The 16,851-nt window shown below is 48.0% G+C and overlaps 1 protein-coding gene across 3 annotated transcripts in view; it reads right to left on the reverse strand.

The window, feature by feature from the left end:
• The window catches only part of LOC140250260 (inositol-trisphosphate 3-kinase B-like), a 66,803-nt gene that overhangs the window by 46,781 nt on the left and 3,171 nt on the right, over positions 1-16,851 (reverse strand). The window contains exons 2-3 of one of the 3 annotated variants that reach the window (XM_072332878.1): positions 3,436-3,872; positions 1,440-2,589 (exon numbers count right to left, since the gene is read on the reverse strand). In XM_072332878.1, the coding sequence (XP_072188979.1) occupies positions 1,440-2,444 (1,005 nt within the window). In that variant the 5' untranslated portion in view covers positions 2,445-2,589; positions 3,436-3,872. Of the gene's footprint in view, positions 1-1,439; positions 2,590-3,192; positions 3,285-3,435; positions 3,873-16,851 lie in introns of those variants that run through there. The other 2 variants (XM_072332881.1, XM_072332880.1) reach the window with 2 other exon arrangements.

The raw sequence follows: 16,851 nt of genomic DNA on the forward strand, positions 1-16,851 counted from the left end.
ACACATTCTCACAACCCACTTCCGGACAGTGCACATTGTTCAAAAGAAATAGTGAGTTCACAAAACAAATGATTGTGCACCCCGAGACTGCTTCAGTAGGTGTCTTCTGCTGTCACTATGGATTTAAGATGCTGCCAACAGTCAGCCCAAGGCCCCAGGACACTTTCCACTGCAAGACGAGGCACAGCTTTGCCCATCAGTGTTCTCAGAACATCAGTGCCACCGAGCAGAAGGAACAGTTGTCAGTGTGGAAGATGGAGCAGAGATTACTAGATTACTACAGCTCGTGCACAAAAGCAGTGGAATTTAATCAGCAGCGATAAAAGGCAGAGATCTGATTCATCCGTCAAGAGCCCCAAAATACAAAACTGTCTGCAAACACGACAAGCCACACATTTGTAACTTCATTAACCGTGCTTTTACTCCACTGCTGCTCTGTCCTGAGTGGAATCGAGCCCCAGTTCTTGGAACAGAACGAAGCACATAGGAAAGCAAATATGTTTATTTCAGTCCACTGAGTGTTTGGTAACCACAGCGTGTCAGCGCTTCATGACTTTGATAACTTTACTCTGCTTTGGACTTCCTTGTGTAACTGAGCTTAGCAATTGAGTTTCATTCTCACGTATCTTTGGAAATTAAACAGAGTGAATCGCACCACTGACAGCTGACGGGCCATTAGCAGGCTCTTTACAAGGCAGGAGGCAGTGGGCAGCTCAGTGTGGTCTCAAACTTCAGTGCTGATCTCCAAACAGGGTGATGTCTCCCATCTGGATGATAAGCCCACATGCAGATCAGAGAACCTTGTGACAGCCACCCCGGGAGGTTCAAAGCCCTCTAGAGAAGCAGTGTGACAGCTCAGAGCAAACCTCTGTGCAGAGCATTCAGACACAGGATGAATCCCCAGCGTGACACAACAAATCCCGTGAGCGTCTGCCTTTGGTGAATGCCCCAAAGCATCTTCTTCAAGGAGACCTCCCTGCTTTAGGGAGAAGACAGCACCGATGCTTTCTCTTACCTGAAGCTTCCCAACCAGCCACGTGGGAAAGAAAGATCCAGAAACAAATAAACTTAATATAAATACCTAAAAATATGCTCACCTAAAATATACGATACTCCATAAGCAAAAAGGTTTGTTTTTTTATAAATGGGAGGTAGCAGAGATGCTCGGGAAATGTGCTTCCATACGAAAGGCACACAGACACCACAGTGATGGGCATCACCGTGTATAAACAAAAGAGACGCTTGGCCAGGAAGACTTCCACTCTGAAGAGGAACTAAATTCACCCTTAGGCTCATGCAGATCACGGGAATCCTCATGGGAAACCCAGGGATACAATTTCTCTGAGGATCTCTGCTGCCACAGACCTCTGCCTACCCACAGTGCCCATGCCACCACTGTGGGGCCATTCCCCCCTCCTGAGGGCTGCCCCAGGACTCACCACTCGGGGCTTCTGCTGGTCCAGAGTCTGCAGGAAGGCAGGTGTCTGGTCCAGAGTGCGCTCAGGGTCACTGGAGATGTCCTCCTCGGACTCTTCCCAGGATGATGAGAAACCGGTGGAAGAGGCTGATGACGAGGACAGCTTCCGGACAGGCAGGCTGCTGGGAGGCACGGCACCCGCCTCCTCCTCTGGGCCCCCCAGGTCTGTGATGATGACAGCGGGGATGCTACCACCAACGACTGGGTACTGGCCCTCCAGTCCCGAGGTGGCCATCTCCACCTCACCTCGCTGTGGGCTGCTACCTGATGGCTCCATCCTCACTTCCTGCCCCACGGCCTGCTCCTCCATCACCATGAGACCCGCAACGCTCGGCCGATCCTGGGCCCCACGAGTGTCAGGATCCTCGCTCTCCCCATAAGCCCGTGGCCGGGGTCCTGTGCCAAGCCCCATCATTGGCACTGTGGGGCTGGCAGGCTGGGGTGAGGATGGCCGGGGTGAGAAAGGTCGAGGAGAGGATGGTCGAGGCGAGGATGGCCAAGATGAAGATGACCGAGGTGAGGATGGCTGGGGCGAAGAAGGCCGAGGAGAGGATGGAGGGGGGCTCCACAGCGAGTGGGCCCCAGAGCTGTGTGCCTGGATGTGTGCCTCGAAGAGCCCCACTTTCTGGTTCACCTGGACATTGTGCAGCTCTCTCTGCAGGCGCCGTGCCGCAGGGGAGCCTGGCGGCCTATCTCCTCCCCGGCTGCCCCGCCGTCCCCCGGGGCTGCCCAGCTGCGGAGGGGATTCCTCAGGCGGAGGGAAGAGGAACGCAGAGCTGAGGCGCGGGGAGCGGGGTGGCACGGTGGTCGGGCTGAAGGCAGGGAGCGGGCAGCAGCTGCCAGCTGTCTCGGGGCTCCTGGGCAGCGCTTGCCTGGAGGGAGGTGGCGTCTTGCTCCCACTGCTTTTCACCTCACTGTTGCTATTCATCATCACCAAGCTATTGAGCGCATAGCAGTACACAGCCATAGTAGTCAGCCGGGGCGCACAGGCAGGCCGCCACCTCGGCACTCGGGCTCAGCGGGGCTCTCTCCAAGCCAGGATCAGCAGCATTGCCAGGGAGCAGCAGGGGAGCTGGGCTGGTCCTGGTCCGCAGCTCCATAAAACGGGATGCCTAGAGAGAGGGAGAGGGAAAAATGAGAGGGACTCCGTGCACAGTGGGCAGACATTCCCACAACAGAGTTAGGGAGTGCCGGCCCAACCGGTGGGAGCTGAAAGCTGGAAGCTTCTGAGTGCTCGCCCCGAAAGCTGACATTTTTGGAGGGAAGTGAAGAAGTCCAGATAGCTCAAATTTGCCACCTTCTGGTTCGTCACCTACAACCAACGGCAACCCACTCTTATGCAGCAGCTTCCTTCAGTGATACCTGCCTGCCCAATTGGCACGGGACAGGACCACGTCCCCACCACCACCCTACCCACCTACACACAGCAGCACAGGTGTGTACAGCCGCATGCGTGCTCTGTCCCATTTCCCTGCACACAGCTCCTGGGCTGTGCAGCTGCCACAGTAACAGCCCGCGTCCCGCTCAGGGAGGCAGCTGGGAGCAGCTGCTCTGTGTGCACGCAAGAGGGGCTCTGCTTTTGGCTCCTGGCGTCCCTCTAGTCTCCTGCCTGCCTTTCTCCGTGCCCGTTTGTTCCGTACGCCTCCGGAGCCGCAATCCCCATCCCGTGCCCGGCGGTGGGAACCCCACGACATCCACATCGAAACGCAACCTACGCGAGGGTGTGGGCTTGTTTATGCCCCTATGTGCCAACCCCGGCGACGGGCGTACACTTCTTCGGAAGTACCGCGATGCCATCAGACGCGCCCCCCGCGCATCCCCGCGCGGCTCCGGGCAGATAAGCGCCCCCAGGTTTCCGCGCAGCCCCCGGCACTCGGAACCCGGCTCCGTCCCCTCCCGCCTTCCCCCTCCCTCTCGGCCCTCCCGGAGGGCAGCCCGGGGCGCCCGGAGGAGCTTACCTGGAGCGGGCTCCGCGCCCGCCTCAGTGCCCGCCGCCCCGCCGGCCGCAGCGCGCTGCCGGAGCCATCTCCACCGGAGCGGTGCGCGCTGCGCCGCCGGAGCCCCGCGCTCCCCGCGGATATATCGCCCCTCGGGGCCGGGAGCGCCGCGTTCCCCGCTCCGCGCTGCGGCCAGGTCCGCGGGGCGGCCGCGGAACCCTCTCGTCGTGCGGCCGGAACGGCGGGGAGAGCAGGATGAGCAGGAGGAGCGGGAGGAGGAGGAGGAGAAGGAGGAGGAGAGGGAGAGGAGCCGAGAGAAGGAGGAGAGCGGAGGGAGGGGGTAGGAAAGCAGGAAGGAAGTTGTGAGCCTGTCTGGGGTTGAACTCAGCGGAACAAGTTTCTTTTTTTTTCTCGCTCTGTCGCTCGGTGCTGCTTGGCAGGAGCGCGGGAGGGAAACACTAAAAAAAAAAAAAAGTTTCCATTGTTAACTAAGAAAAAAAAAAAAACCCACGTTTCGGCCTCTGTGGGTTAAAGATACACGATCCGTTTTCCACCCCTCGCCCCGGCGCCCTGTGGCTGGCTTGCTGCGAGTCCTGCACCCGCAACTCTGCACGGGGCCTGGCCCTATGGGGCTCCACATGGCGCCTGGCACAGCTGGCAGGGACGAAAGGAGAGACGCACCCTCTCACTCTCCTCTTTGTACCTCTGCTTCAATTTCCAGCCTCCCCTTTGGCCTTCATATTCCTCCTCTGTGTACAACAACTGGGGCAAAGGCTTGTGCCTGCACCCATAGGAGCAAAGACCTGAAGGTCCCTGATACCCGCATGCACCCACTGTAAAGCAGAGATCAGCCTAGCCACGTGTATGGCATCCCATTTTCCCCCAGTCACGACAGCTCCGTCTTGGTGCTTTTCAGCACGCTGGTCACCCACATCAGACCAAAGTCAGGCTGGACGGGCTCTGAGCAATGGATGGAGCTGTAGGTATCCCTGCTCACTGCAGAGGAGTTGTACCAGATGGCCTTTAGGGGTCCCTTCCAGCTCAGTTCTATGCCACCAGGCTGGGCAGCCTCACATGAGCACATCCCGTTGGGTGGGTGGCCACGGGTTGCCCAACCCAGAGGATGGATGCTGTTGGGCACATTAGTTTCTGTGGCTCCGCCCTGGCTTTGGGCACGGCAGCCACATCCAGGACACTGCTGTCCTCTCTGGGGCAGGGGAGGCCACAGTCAATGCTTCCGCAGCTCCTCAGCCCCCAGGCACGGGTCCCACTTGGCAGAAGGAGCAGGCTCTTGGCTGTGATACAGCGTGATTTCTGTATCAAGATAACTCATTGGATATAGTTGTCTCTGCGTCAGCACTTCAGGAGAGCAGGCTCTGTAATTTGCTCTCCAAGTAGTGTCAAGGTCAGACCTAGATGGCAACTTGTGGGTTGTTCTGAACTGGCCATGGAAAAAGACAGAAAAAAACCCCACCAACCAGCTGCGAGATGTCTCTGCTGGGATTTCACAGCTAGGAATTTTCCCTAGAGGGGGAAATGGATGTCACAGCAAACCAGCTTTTTGTCACTAAGGCGTAACCTCCTGAGTGTAAACAGGGGCAGAAAGGTCTCTGAATCTGCCGAAGGTGTGGACTGCCAATCCCACAGGCAGACAGACGGACACCCAGAATGAGCTGATGTTTGTTTTTCCAGTAGAGAAATGTTATTTTGAATTCAGGGCAGGAAAAGAGATTTTTAGACTTTTTCCACTGGAGTCTGTTCCCTCGGTGTCTGTGCTCGGTTAGGAGCTGGGCTTTCATGAAATAAAGCGTGTGATCAGTCTTTCTCAGCAAAGCGACCCCACCGAGTATAATGGCACTATTCATGGGAACAGGCTTACTCGTGTGTGCAAATATCTGCAGATTCCATTTTTTTTGTTGCTCTCATTCCCTCACGCCAGCCAAAAGTGGGAACATTTGAAAGAAAAACTAAGTTCAGCTGGATAGATGCAGATGAACGGGTATCTTCTTAAAAGAGCTTAAAAGAGCAGGACTGTGCTATGCTAATATAATATGCATGTACTTACAAGCACTGCTGCGTATCTGCAGCACGTTTTGACCGTTTGGGGTTATTTACATAGAGAGAATTCACACCAGCATAACCATGATGGGTGCTTAAAGTCCTTTCTTAAAGAATCATAGAATCACCGAGGTTGGAAAGACCTTGTATTTCCCACTAAATCATGTCCCTCAGTACAACATCTAAATGCTTCTTGAACACCTCCAGGGTCGATGACTACACCGCCTCCCTGGGCAGCCCATTCTGCTGCCTGACCACTCTTCCAGAGAAAAGGTATTTCCTAATGGCCAAGCAAAACCTCCCTGGCTCAACTTGAGGCCATTCCCCCTAGTCCTATTGCTGGTTACAAGGCAGAAGAGGCCAACCTCCATCTCATCACAATCCCCCTTCAGGCAGTTGTAGAGAGTGATAAGGTCTCCTCTGAGCCTCCTCTTATCCAGCAGAACCACCCCAATTCCCTCAGCTGCTCCTGGGGTTGTTGTGGCCAAAGTGCAGGACCCGGCACTTGGTCTTGTCCTTAGCCCAGCTATCCAGCACATCCAGATCACACAAGTCACACCAATTTAAGCCCCTTCTGACATTCATCCTTTCTGCAGAGGTCAGGACAAGGGAGTGGTGAACTCACTGCAGCATATTTACCGATTCAGAACTACTTAAGAGGACATGGCCTTAAAATATAGCAGGATTTGGGCTGAAGAATCGCAGTATGTGATGCCCAGAGCTAGAGCTAGAGCTATTCTGTGGATATTACATACAACAACAAGTTTCTCTTTATGAAAGAAGCTGCTAATAATGGCTAAAGGAGAAATACATATATATATATGGGGATAAATACCTTTTCAGAACAGGCAGGTATGGGTGGAAAATAATTGCTTCCAGCCTGGAGCCAGGCAGCAGTCCACACTGGGTAGGGAAGAAAGTGCAGGCAGCTTTCAGCACACTTGTTTCCAATCAAGTGGAAACCAAGTGTCTGGGTTTAGACTAAGTGGAAAGCACGAACCGAAACACACTGTTAGTCCAAACCAGTGACAAGAATGGAGGTAAGAAGGCAGGCAGTTTTCTTTCCTAAACCGGATGGATGTCTGCAGACACCAGCACAGCTGTAGCTGCTTGGTGCTGCTGAGGACCCCCTATATGTCTCTGGCACTTTCAGGTTCAGTGCTCTACAAAGAGAAAATAAGGACATCCCTTCTCTGACTCACTTGCCATCTCAGCACACATCATCAAGCAAAAGTGCAGTCTGCATTCCCAAAAGAGCTCACTTATGCTTAATCCGTGTTCTTCATTTGAATTTACACTTCTTGTTTCCAAAGAAAAGCATTGCAGCATGTGATGTTATCGAAGCAGATTGGGTTAGGGTTTTGTATGCACATACTTGTGTGGGCACCTTCTTGTTCTAGAGTGTGAGGCTGTTAAAGTGAGCAGACTCTTACACTTAGGAAGGGCTCGTGTTCACAGCAGGATGTATTTATTCCTGAAACAAAGCAAGGACAGACAATTAAGGTCACAGAACTGTCCTGGCTGTGGAACATCTCCTGCTGACACACGGCTGTAAGTGTTTTGGGAAAGAAATATCACAGCTGTCAAAACTAATGGCCCCTCAGCACCTCAGTGCACTTGAAGTGAGACCAATTAATTATTGTGCTTTATTTAAAAATAGTTGTTCCAAATGTGTTCGCTGCACCCAGTGGACGTGAGCAAGTCTCAGTCACTTACACTCCAAGTGCATGGCGTATTCCCCTGATCTGATTTCCGTAGGGAAAACTAGAGAAGATGTGTACTGCTTTAAAGAACACATTCCCCAGTCCAAACAACAGTAACAAGGGAAAAAAAAAAGCACAGAGATGATGGAAACAAGGTCCTGTACTGCAGAAACACCTCCTTCTATGGAGAGGGCAGAACAGTTGCATGATAGATGCTGGTCATCCTACTCAAACACTTAGAGGCACTGGATTCATATGGCGTGGGCTGTGTTGTAAAGCTAGAATAGGGCAGAAAGGACCACAATCCACTTAGGATCAATCCAGTTGTTAAAAAAAAAAAAACACACAGAAAAATAGCATGAAAGCAGAGTGGTAAAATACTGATTCCTTCTTCCATTCTTCCTTTGTAAGAAGATTCATTTTGTATATTATTACTTTCTCATGTTTTGGACTGGTTGGACAAGACAGCCTTCAATGTATTTCAGAGCTGAGTCTTCTGAAAGGTCACAATTTATCAGTTTCAGCATCAGAAGGACCATCAGCATCACTGCAGTGAAAGCCAGTATGTTATGGCACTTTCTCACCAGTGAGTTGAACATCATCATCTTGTAAAATATAGAAATGGACAAATACAGAGTAATTCTATAGCCAGAAAGTGTGATGGAAAATCAATTTGGCTGATACTTCATGAGAAAAGGAACCACAGAGGAGGTGAAGAAACACTGAGCTGTGTGCTGACACTGGCTGCTGTTTGGGCAGGTGACTGTCACAGCGACAGCACACTTCTGGCCTGGCTGGTTGGCAGGCGAAGCTAGAGAATAGGACTCTGGTGTTTGTCTTGCATCAAACCTTCACCATTTCAATGCACAACAGCTCAGAAAGCAGCAGCTTTGCCCAGCTCCCTGTAACCTCTGAGCTGGGTTACCTGGTTGTTTGCTCTCCTCCTGGTGTCCCGCAGGCACACATAGGAAGGCAGAATTAAGGAAGGACTGGTTAGTATTTGTTGTGCCGGCTCCTACTCTGGGACTGAGAACACCAAGAGCAACGCAGAGGCACAAGTAGCAAGTTGATGTGATTCTGGGCAGGCTGTTTTCTGCAACCACATCTTTCTGAGCTCTTGCATCCACCTGGATCACAGAGGAACCAGTTTTGTTTCCCGAGAGCCTCCTCCACACATTCCTGCCTACACCTCGCCCTGTGCTGTACCAAGCAGTATGGTTCTTTGGGGCTCAGAAAGCAGCCAAAGGTCTCAGTGGCCTTTGCAGGAAGACCCATGCAGCCATACACAGCACCTGCATGCAGAGCATTAGTGCAGGGTTAAGAAGATCAGGTTTTGCTGCAGGACTTTGGTGAGCTGTTACAGAGCTCAAGAGATTTAAAATGTATATATGGAAAATATTATTCATAGTGAAGTAATCTGACAAGGAATTACATACACAGACTTAAGGCAAGAGCGGTTAGGAAACCGTATCGCAAGAACAAGAGTTTACTTTTCTCCTGATTCAATGTACACATGTCAGTGGCCTCTTTATTTTTTTCCCAGCTAGTAAACTGCTCATAATGAAGACGTGAAAGGTTAATGTGAATGTCTGCTGGGTGTTTTATACCCTGATGTACCCAACAGTTCCACTGTTCCTCGTTTTGCCTCCTGCCAGAGAAGAGCCCAGTGTGCACCATAACTGCGGTGCTCTGAGCTGCAGCATTGGCAAGTAGGCTCATGGTTGCTGTTTGCTGATAATAAGAATACCAACACATGCATATCTGGGGAGTGACCCATGATTCAGCATTAATGTTTCCTTTTTTTTTTTTGCACAGACCAAACAAGAAGCACGAGGAGCACATGAACTCTGCATTGTTACTGAACTTCAGTAAAAATGAAACAGCAAAGGGAAATCCATCCCAGCTGAACCCTGAGGCTATTAAAAGTTGCACCTCGTTCTGCGGTTGTGAGGATAAAACGACTGCATAGATGTACTGCTTCATTGTTTGAAGAGGTTTTTTCTACTTGTGGGTCGTACTTATTCCACTAGGCTGTGACCGCATGGCCATAATTGGGCAGCTTTGCGTTTGTTTGAGATAGATACGATAGCGGCAGGAAAAAAGATAAGCTATTCATTAAATGTACAGTGCGTCTGTGTGACTGCTTTGGGTTTCGTAGTACACAGCAGGGCGTGCAGTGTCCAGGGCCATGAAATTCCACTGCACCTACATGAACATGAAATCACAAGAAATGCTGCCCAAGTTTCCACTCTGCAATGAAGGATCTCTGTTCTGAGAAACTGGTAAAGAGAGGGCATTGAAGGAAGGACAGATGCTTGATTTTGTCCGTTCCACCATGAAAAGAAAAAAAAGATCATTGAATGACTGCAGGAGAATCCATTAAACTGGCAGATCTTTTAGTTGACTTTGCATTATTTTCATTATTATTTTCACACTTGGGCATAAAAAGGGTTAAAGTACACATTGCATGACCAGAGGTACTCCTAGGATCATAGGATCATAGAATCATCGAATCACAAGGTTGGAAAGGACCTACAAGATCATCTGGTCCAACCGTCCTCCCATTACCGTAGTTACAGCAAACCACTAAATCAGATCTCATAGCTCCTCATCCAGATGCCTCTTGAACACTGCCAGGGATGGTGACTCCACCACCTCCCTGGGCAGCCATTCCAGTGCCTGACCACTCTGATCCACATGAGCACACAAAAACTGCTGCTCTGTTACTTTCTCTTCCACGTATCCTGACAGGTTAGCACATCTGCACAGGCACTCACCTCTGTAGCACACCCTTGCTGGCACAGCCTGTGTTTTTTTGGATAGCACCATGAGCAGTTTTCCATCCACAACCTGTACTAGCACCAACTAGTACTCAGAGCCCCATCTCCCTGCTGCTCCCTGCCCAGCTCTGGAGACATCCATCCTCAGAGCTGTGCATTGCCCTCCAACTGCCTCATCCATCTGCAGCAAATCAGCAACACAGCAGAGTTTTCTTTGCTGCCCTCCCACCTGCCCTATCTGGTAAGTGCGGGACAAGACTCCTCTAATTCCAAGTGTTTCCAGGTTGCTTCTGAATTGCCTGAGTTACTCATCTCTGATGGAACACATCTAAAAGATTTTTAAGCCATTGCTACAGCCTACAAAGTTTTCGACATTCTGCACATTAATACCATGTTCTCCCAAACTCTGGGTACGTTTCTATGACCAGTTTATATTCATGTGGAACTGAACTGAAACATGTAAAGCCACATTTAGGTGCCTGAGCAAGAAGGCAGATTTCAAGAGTACAGACGGCTGTTTGCTTCCGCATGAAGTTTGTCACTCCTCTCAGGCGTGCCCTTCTCTGCGCTGTTCTTCCATGCTCCAAGGAAGGGGCTGTCCATTCTTCTTTTCCTTTGGAAAAGGTGAAAGATGCTGCATGGTGTGGCAGGACCCAGAGTGAAGCTGCTTGAAGCTAGATACCTTAAAAGCCATGGCAGCTGGAAAAGGAAGATGAAGGTCCGACTCATAGAGGAGAGATTAATTGTCCATTTTTGTGCTTGCTGGATGGGAACTGCTGAGCCAGACTCTAACGGGTTCCTAAAGATGGTATATTTGCTCCCTGCTTCCTGCTGGGCTGCGATGGGTGATACAGAGTACCAGTTGGCTGCTCTCTTTTTCCCTGGGGAATTCGCTTAACTGCCTGAGTAATAAACAAGGAGTGGGAAGGGAGAACCTCCGAGGTACTTAACACATGCATCTCCCTGTGACAAAATGGTAGAGATTTGCTGGTTCCCTTACATTCTCTCCTGCTGGCTGAGGACAGCCTTGTCCTGATTAAGAGTATCTTCCTCAGGCAGAGTGAAAAGTATTACTAAAAGCTGCCAGACAAATGCTTTGGAATGACCCTTCCCAATTGGAGAAACAGTATTCTGGAAACACCCGGCATTTGTTGGCAGAGATACTTCTTTTCTTAACTACAGAACCGAATTTCTTTAACTCTCCTAAGGGTCATTTTTGAACTGGATTTCAAGTATATTTTATTAAAAATAAAAAATCCAACAACAACACACTTTCTTTCCTTCTGTTTCACATTTGTGATATTTCCTGAAAAGAACAGAATGTTGAAACAATGAAATGTCTGCTTTTTATCCTTCTTATAGACCCATCTAGCACTAAGAGGCAGTTTACTGAACAGCTCTTCTGCCCAGTAATGGTAGATGGGGCTGAACAAGAACTGGAGGGTCTAGTGAGGGGCCATTTGTGTCAACAGCGGTAATCAGAGAACTGTCTACCTATTTTCTTGTTTCAAAAAGAGATGTGGAGCAAAAATGGTTCAGGCCATGATTTATTATGGTTGGTGGAACAGAATTTCAGGTAAGACAAGTGAAAATTTTGATTCTTTGCAGGAACAGCCCCTGTGTGAGGCAGGGCCCCGATTTTGGAAGGAACATCTCACGAGCACACTCGGACTTAAAACCTCCAAGAAAGACTGTCAGAGTGCTTTAGCACTTAAGAAAGTGGTGCAGTGGTGCTGATGAAGTTCATAAAAGCTCATAGAATGAAGTTCATAGAAGCTATTCTGCTCAGCAAACAGGGCCAAGTCATCCCTTGTATATCAAAGAATCACAGAATGGTTTGGGTTGGAAAACACCATCCAGTTCCACCCCCCTTGCCATCATCAGGAACACCTCCCACCAGCTCAGGCTGCCCAGAGCCCCATCCAACCTGGCCTTGAGTGTCTCCAGGGATGGGGCACCACAGCTCTGGGCAGCACTGCCAGGGTGTCACCACTCTCTGAGTAAAGAATTGCCTCCAACCTCTCCAGCCTTCTCGTAGGCCCGCTTTAGGTACTGGAAGGCCACACTGAGGTCCCTCTGGAGCTTTCTCTTCTCCAGGCTGAACAAGTCCAGTTCCCTCAGCCTGTCTCCTTAGGAGAGGTGATCCAGCTCTCTGATATCTTTGTGGCCTCCTTTAGTCAGTTTAGGGATCAGGATGTTGTGTGGGACACCGTCAGATGCTTTGCATGAGTCCAAGTTTTGCAAACGCTTTTGAAAGCTGAGATAAAGTGAATGACAGAGCTGAAAGATCCATGTTACTTGCAGTGCCGAGTGCCCTAGGAAGCCTTCCCAAAGCCCTTGAGACCCATGCCAGGGGCTCTTGCTGCTCAGTCTCACTGAGACTTCTAAATTTTCACTGGTTTTATTTTTCTTCAACTCCGTTTCCCATCTCCTCTCTCTCAAGTTGGTGACCAGATCTGCACATGAGGAAACCTCCAGTAATTCTTCAGAAGCCAGAATAATGAAAAATTGGGCCCTTAGGATTTGGTGATGTATCTGACAGGAAAAGAGAGAATTGATGGTTATGTCAATTCTAAAAGAAATGATTTGACTTGACCAAACACTTGGTAAATTCCTCCCTTCTGCTTCCCTTATGAATGTGGTTATTTGTCCCAAAAGTTAGATTCACACTCGTCCACGTCCAAATTAATTTCTTTCGCATGATTAATCAGCAGCTGGAAACGGTGATGTCATGGTCTCTGACATGATTGTCATCTAATGTTACATTTCTCATGTATTCTTTTAGCTAAATAACTTAGACAGCAATGGCTTTGCTGGCTGATTGTCAGCTCCAGTCTCTGCACAGAGATTTAACATTCCTTTTCTCTGTTTTCCCATCTTTCCCCAGCTTGCTTGCTTGCTGATGGAAAAAAATTAACTCCCACAACAAGGCTCTGAACAGCAAATGCAGCTGCAGTGTATTGAAGGAAAATGTACATCAAGGACCAGAGGAATCCTCACAGGCCTGGACAGCCAGGAAAAGCAGCACCAGGACAACTTCATTGCCCCAAGCTGATCAGACACAGAGTTTTGTTTCAGCTGAAAAGCAAACAGAAGGAAGTCAGATTCCCTCAAATGCAAGCTGCCAATAGGAGCAAGCATAACACTTACATGGAAACAAATATGTCTCAGCTTTTAGCAGCTTTGGAAAAAGGATGATGGTCTTTACAGGCAGGACGCAGGATGCTTTACTGTTGATTACATCTCCCTGGCAGTTGTTAACTGATAATGTCTCCCAAGTTTACCAGAAATGGGAGTTTGTCTGGAGTCAATATTGCACTTCGTTTTCCATAAAAACACTGATTTGTAATTCTCATCTTCTACACTATCAAAACACTGTTCTGCCATTCTTAACGCTTGAATGATTCTCAGTGGTTTGGTTTTTTTTCCTAATGTTTGGGGGGAGTCAGATGCATTTGTCGGTAAAGTAAGTTGTAAAAGAGGAAGGTGGGGCCTCTGAAATGTGGGCTTTTTTGCTCGTTTCTTTGTTTTTGTTTCTGTTTTGTCACCTTCCATCTCCAACTGAGTGTCTTTTGAGAAAACCCACATCTGGTCTAACCTCTTCTCAGTGAAAAATGCCGTCTTTGACAAAGCAGTCTTGATGAGTTGGTTTGGAAACACCTCAGGTGGTTCATTTTCCATCTCAATTTTCAAGCATTTTAGAGTACATAACACTATAAGCAAACACGTTGAGGAGTTTGAGTTGATTCTTCTCATTGAGACACGAGCTGAATTACAGGTAAAATGAATTAAATAGCCATTAATTTGTACAATTTTCCAAATAGTTACAGTAGAACGAGATTAGAGTAAAGCACTTTCTGCTAATAGGTTTAAGCATTTACAATTGTGGAAGCTTTTTCATAAGCAAATGCAAAATTATTGCAGAAGTTCAAAGTACCAACAGGATTTGAAAGCCTGTAATTAATTTTAATTACATTTCAAAGAATCACAATTTGTGAATAGTGAACCGGATAAATCCCCAGGAAGATTCCACTAAAGTGGATTACATCATGCATGAAATAAGTTTTGGTCTTTCCTCTGGTATTCAGAGTATCTCTGGAAAAACCCCCAAGTGATTAAACAATTGCAGCAGAAAACAGAAATGACAGTTCACAAATGTGATCTATGTCCAAAGAAAATACCTGAACCAGGTCTTATATTGTAAGCTTACTTAAGAAATTCATCTGTCTCTTCACTGGAAGCTGATGAAGAACTCCTTTAGAATTCACTTGGAAATTTTTACAAGCACCGTCTCCCAGGAAGTACTTTTTCCATGTTTCCTTTTTAAACTTCTACTATTCAAAAACTGAGAGTGAGGATTTACATACAAGCTCATAAATAATCTACTGAATTCAAATCAGCTTCTAATGCATAGACATATCCTGTGCCAGATAGTCCTTCTCTACCAGGGATGCAACTTCCCACCTTTCCAATCATGAAGCACTGGCTATGCAGGCTCCCTGGGCTAGCTGGCTTCCCCATGGCTTTCCACATCCTTGCTGGCAGCAGTCTCTTCTCTCGCTATACTGTGCCCATTATTTCCCTGCCAAGCTCCAACACACCCTCAGTGCCCTTCTTGCAAGCCCAAGAACACATCCATGGGTAATGAGGTAGGAATCAAGCATGGGAAAAACTCAAGTAAATGTCTCTACATGCTACATACCAAGCTAATAGAATGAAGTAGACCTTGAAATAAACTAACTGAATCATTAAAGTTTTCCATTTGTCCTGTTCTCTTTCTTCAGTTAGTGTTCCACTCTAGGGTAGGGAGATTGCCTTCAAGGAGAGGAACTGTCTTGTTCCAGCCCAGCAAAGACCAAGATCCGGGCACCTGTGCTTCTCCCTGCTTCTTTCCTTCCTTCCTGTCTGCCTTCCTCACTTCCTCTCTTCCTTTGTCCCTTCCTCTGCCCCTCCCATTCTGGGACTAGACAGGCAATGTAAGAATGCAGGTGTTTGTTCAGAGCTCCATTTTGCAATAGGATCTCTATTCAGATTTCACTGTTTTTATCAGGATTTCAGGACTGTGGATATCCAAGAGATTTTTGATTTTGAAGGAGGCAGATTTTAAGGTTGTTTTGTTGTTGTTGTTGTTCTCCTTTCCTTGCCCTCCCTGTTTGCTGTTCTTTCTTTCCCTTTTTAGTTGTTCTTGCTCCTCTGGAGGAGCCTGGTCAGCCCACTTGGTGTGTAGAGCCTGTTTTACAATTTGCTGAAAGTGCTGGAGGTTTTGGTGTTCATTGCTGTGCATATCCAAGTAGCAATGCTTTATGATTCATTTTTTCTGCTATGAGTCAACTTACGCTCATTTCAGATTTTGCAAGAAATATTTTACATTAAACAGCTTTTCAATCCCATAACCTGAAGTTTCAATCAAACTATTTGGCACATGATTTAAAACATGTTATATTTCACACACACACACACATATATATATTATGATAAAGCAGAGGCCCTTCTAGAAAAGTCCCCCAGGAGATCAGATCCTCTCAGATGGAAGGTGTATTCAAATCTAGGTATTACACAGCCTAGACGAGCGCCTGCTTTTGCAAATTGTGGCTGCTGCCATCAGCAGTTTTATGCTAGCCTGCTAACTAGGCTTTTTCACTCTAAGCTTTCATTTGGGGTTGAATAATGCATGTTCCACAACTCAGAGCAATGTTTTACAGTTTTTCTTGTGAACACACACACACACACACACACACAACGATATCTCTGTCACAATCAGTTCAAATTCACTTCAGCCCTATTTTGATTTCTTTGGATCAACCACAAAACTGAAAACATATTCCAATGACCTTACAGGCAGAATTTCCTTGACATAGATGGCATGCATCTCTATAATGAGCAGGACTCTCTCTGTCCAACAATTTACTCTCTCGGGAACAACTCAGGTTCCAACAAGATTCCCATCTCCATGTTGTATGGACATTTAGGAACACTGAGCAGGAACTGGGAAGCCAACCTGGACTGTGAGCATCCTAAATCAGTGACCAAGCCATAGGCCCTTTTCTCCTTGCTGTTCAAATCTCCCACTTCCTTTCTGCAGCAAAACTATTCCAGATATAGTGGCTAAAGGCTCTCTTTGGTATCAGAAGTGGTACCTTCCTTTTTGCCTTCGTGTGCAAAAGACAGCTATCCAGAGACCCTCAGACACAGCTCAGTACTGAGATTAGAAACAAGCAGACATTCTGTGTTTGGATACAGCCTCTACAACGGGAACAAGTTCTTCTTTTCAAGGTCTAGAAAAACTTCTCATCTGCAACCACCTGCCAAAACATCTGCTGTGCCATTGCCTGTTTTAACTACAGATCAGGATCTGCAGGCTAGACTTGCTTCAGCATTCATGTGGAGTCTTTTCTGAATAAGCAGGGTAGGCTTTGAGCTTATGAAAAGCGCCACACTGGCCTTCTGGGACAGAATATTATTTTAAGAGATGAAATGATCTGACTGGCTTCCAAGACCTTTGTGCTGGATGGAAGAACGAAATGATGATGTTATGGAACCTCCTTGTACGAATGTTGAAATAAACAGGAGTATGAACAGCTCCGCAGAAAGACATGGGAGACAGAAATCTAATTTGGGGAGAAAAGCAGCAGAAGGTGAGAAGTGATTCGAAGCGTTGGCATTCCATGCAGTGTAAAGTGCATTGCTTACCTTCATTACAGGGACTTTGCTATCCCCCTCCCTGGACATCGCTCGTCACCCAGGGCAAGTCTCATTTTTTACATTATGCAGATGAGAAAACTAAGGCAGAGACAGGTAAAGACTAACATTCTTAAACTGGCCGCTGATTTCTGGTGTCTCTGTTTCTGCATGTGTAAAAAGAACCTGATCTGGACTAAGCCATGACTTTCATGAAC

The sequence above is a fragment of the Excalfactoria chinensis genome, chromosome 3, assembly GCF_039878825.1.
Source record: "Excalfactoria chinensis isolate bCotChi1 chromosome 3, bCotChi1.hap2, whole genome shotgun sequence".
Taxonomy (NCBI): Eukaryota; Metazoa; Chordata; class Aves; order Galliformes; family Phasianidae; genus Excalfactoria; species Excalfactoria chinensis.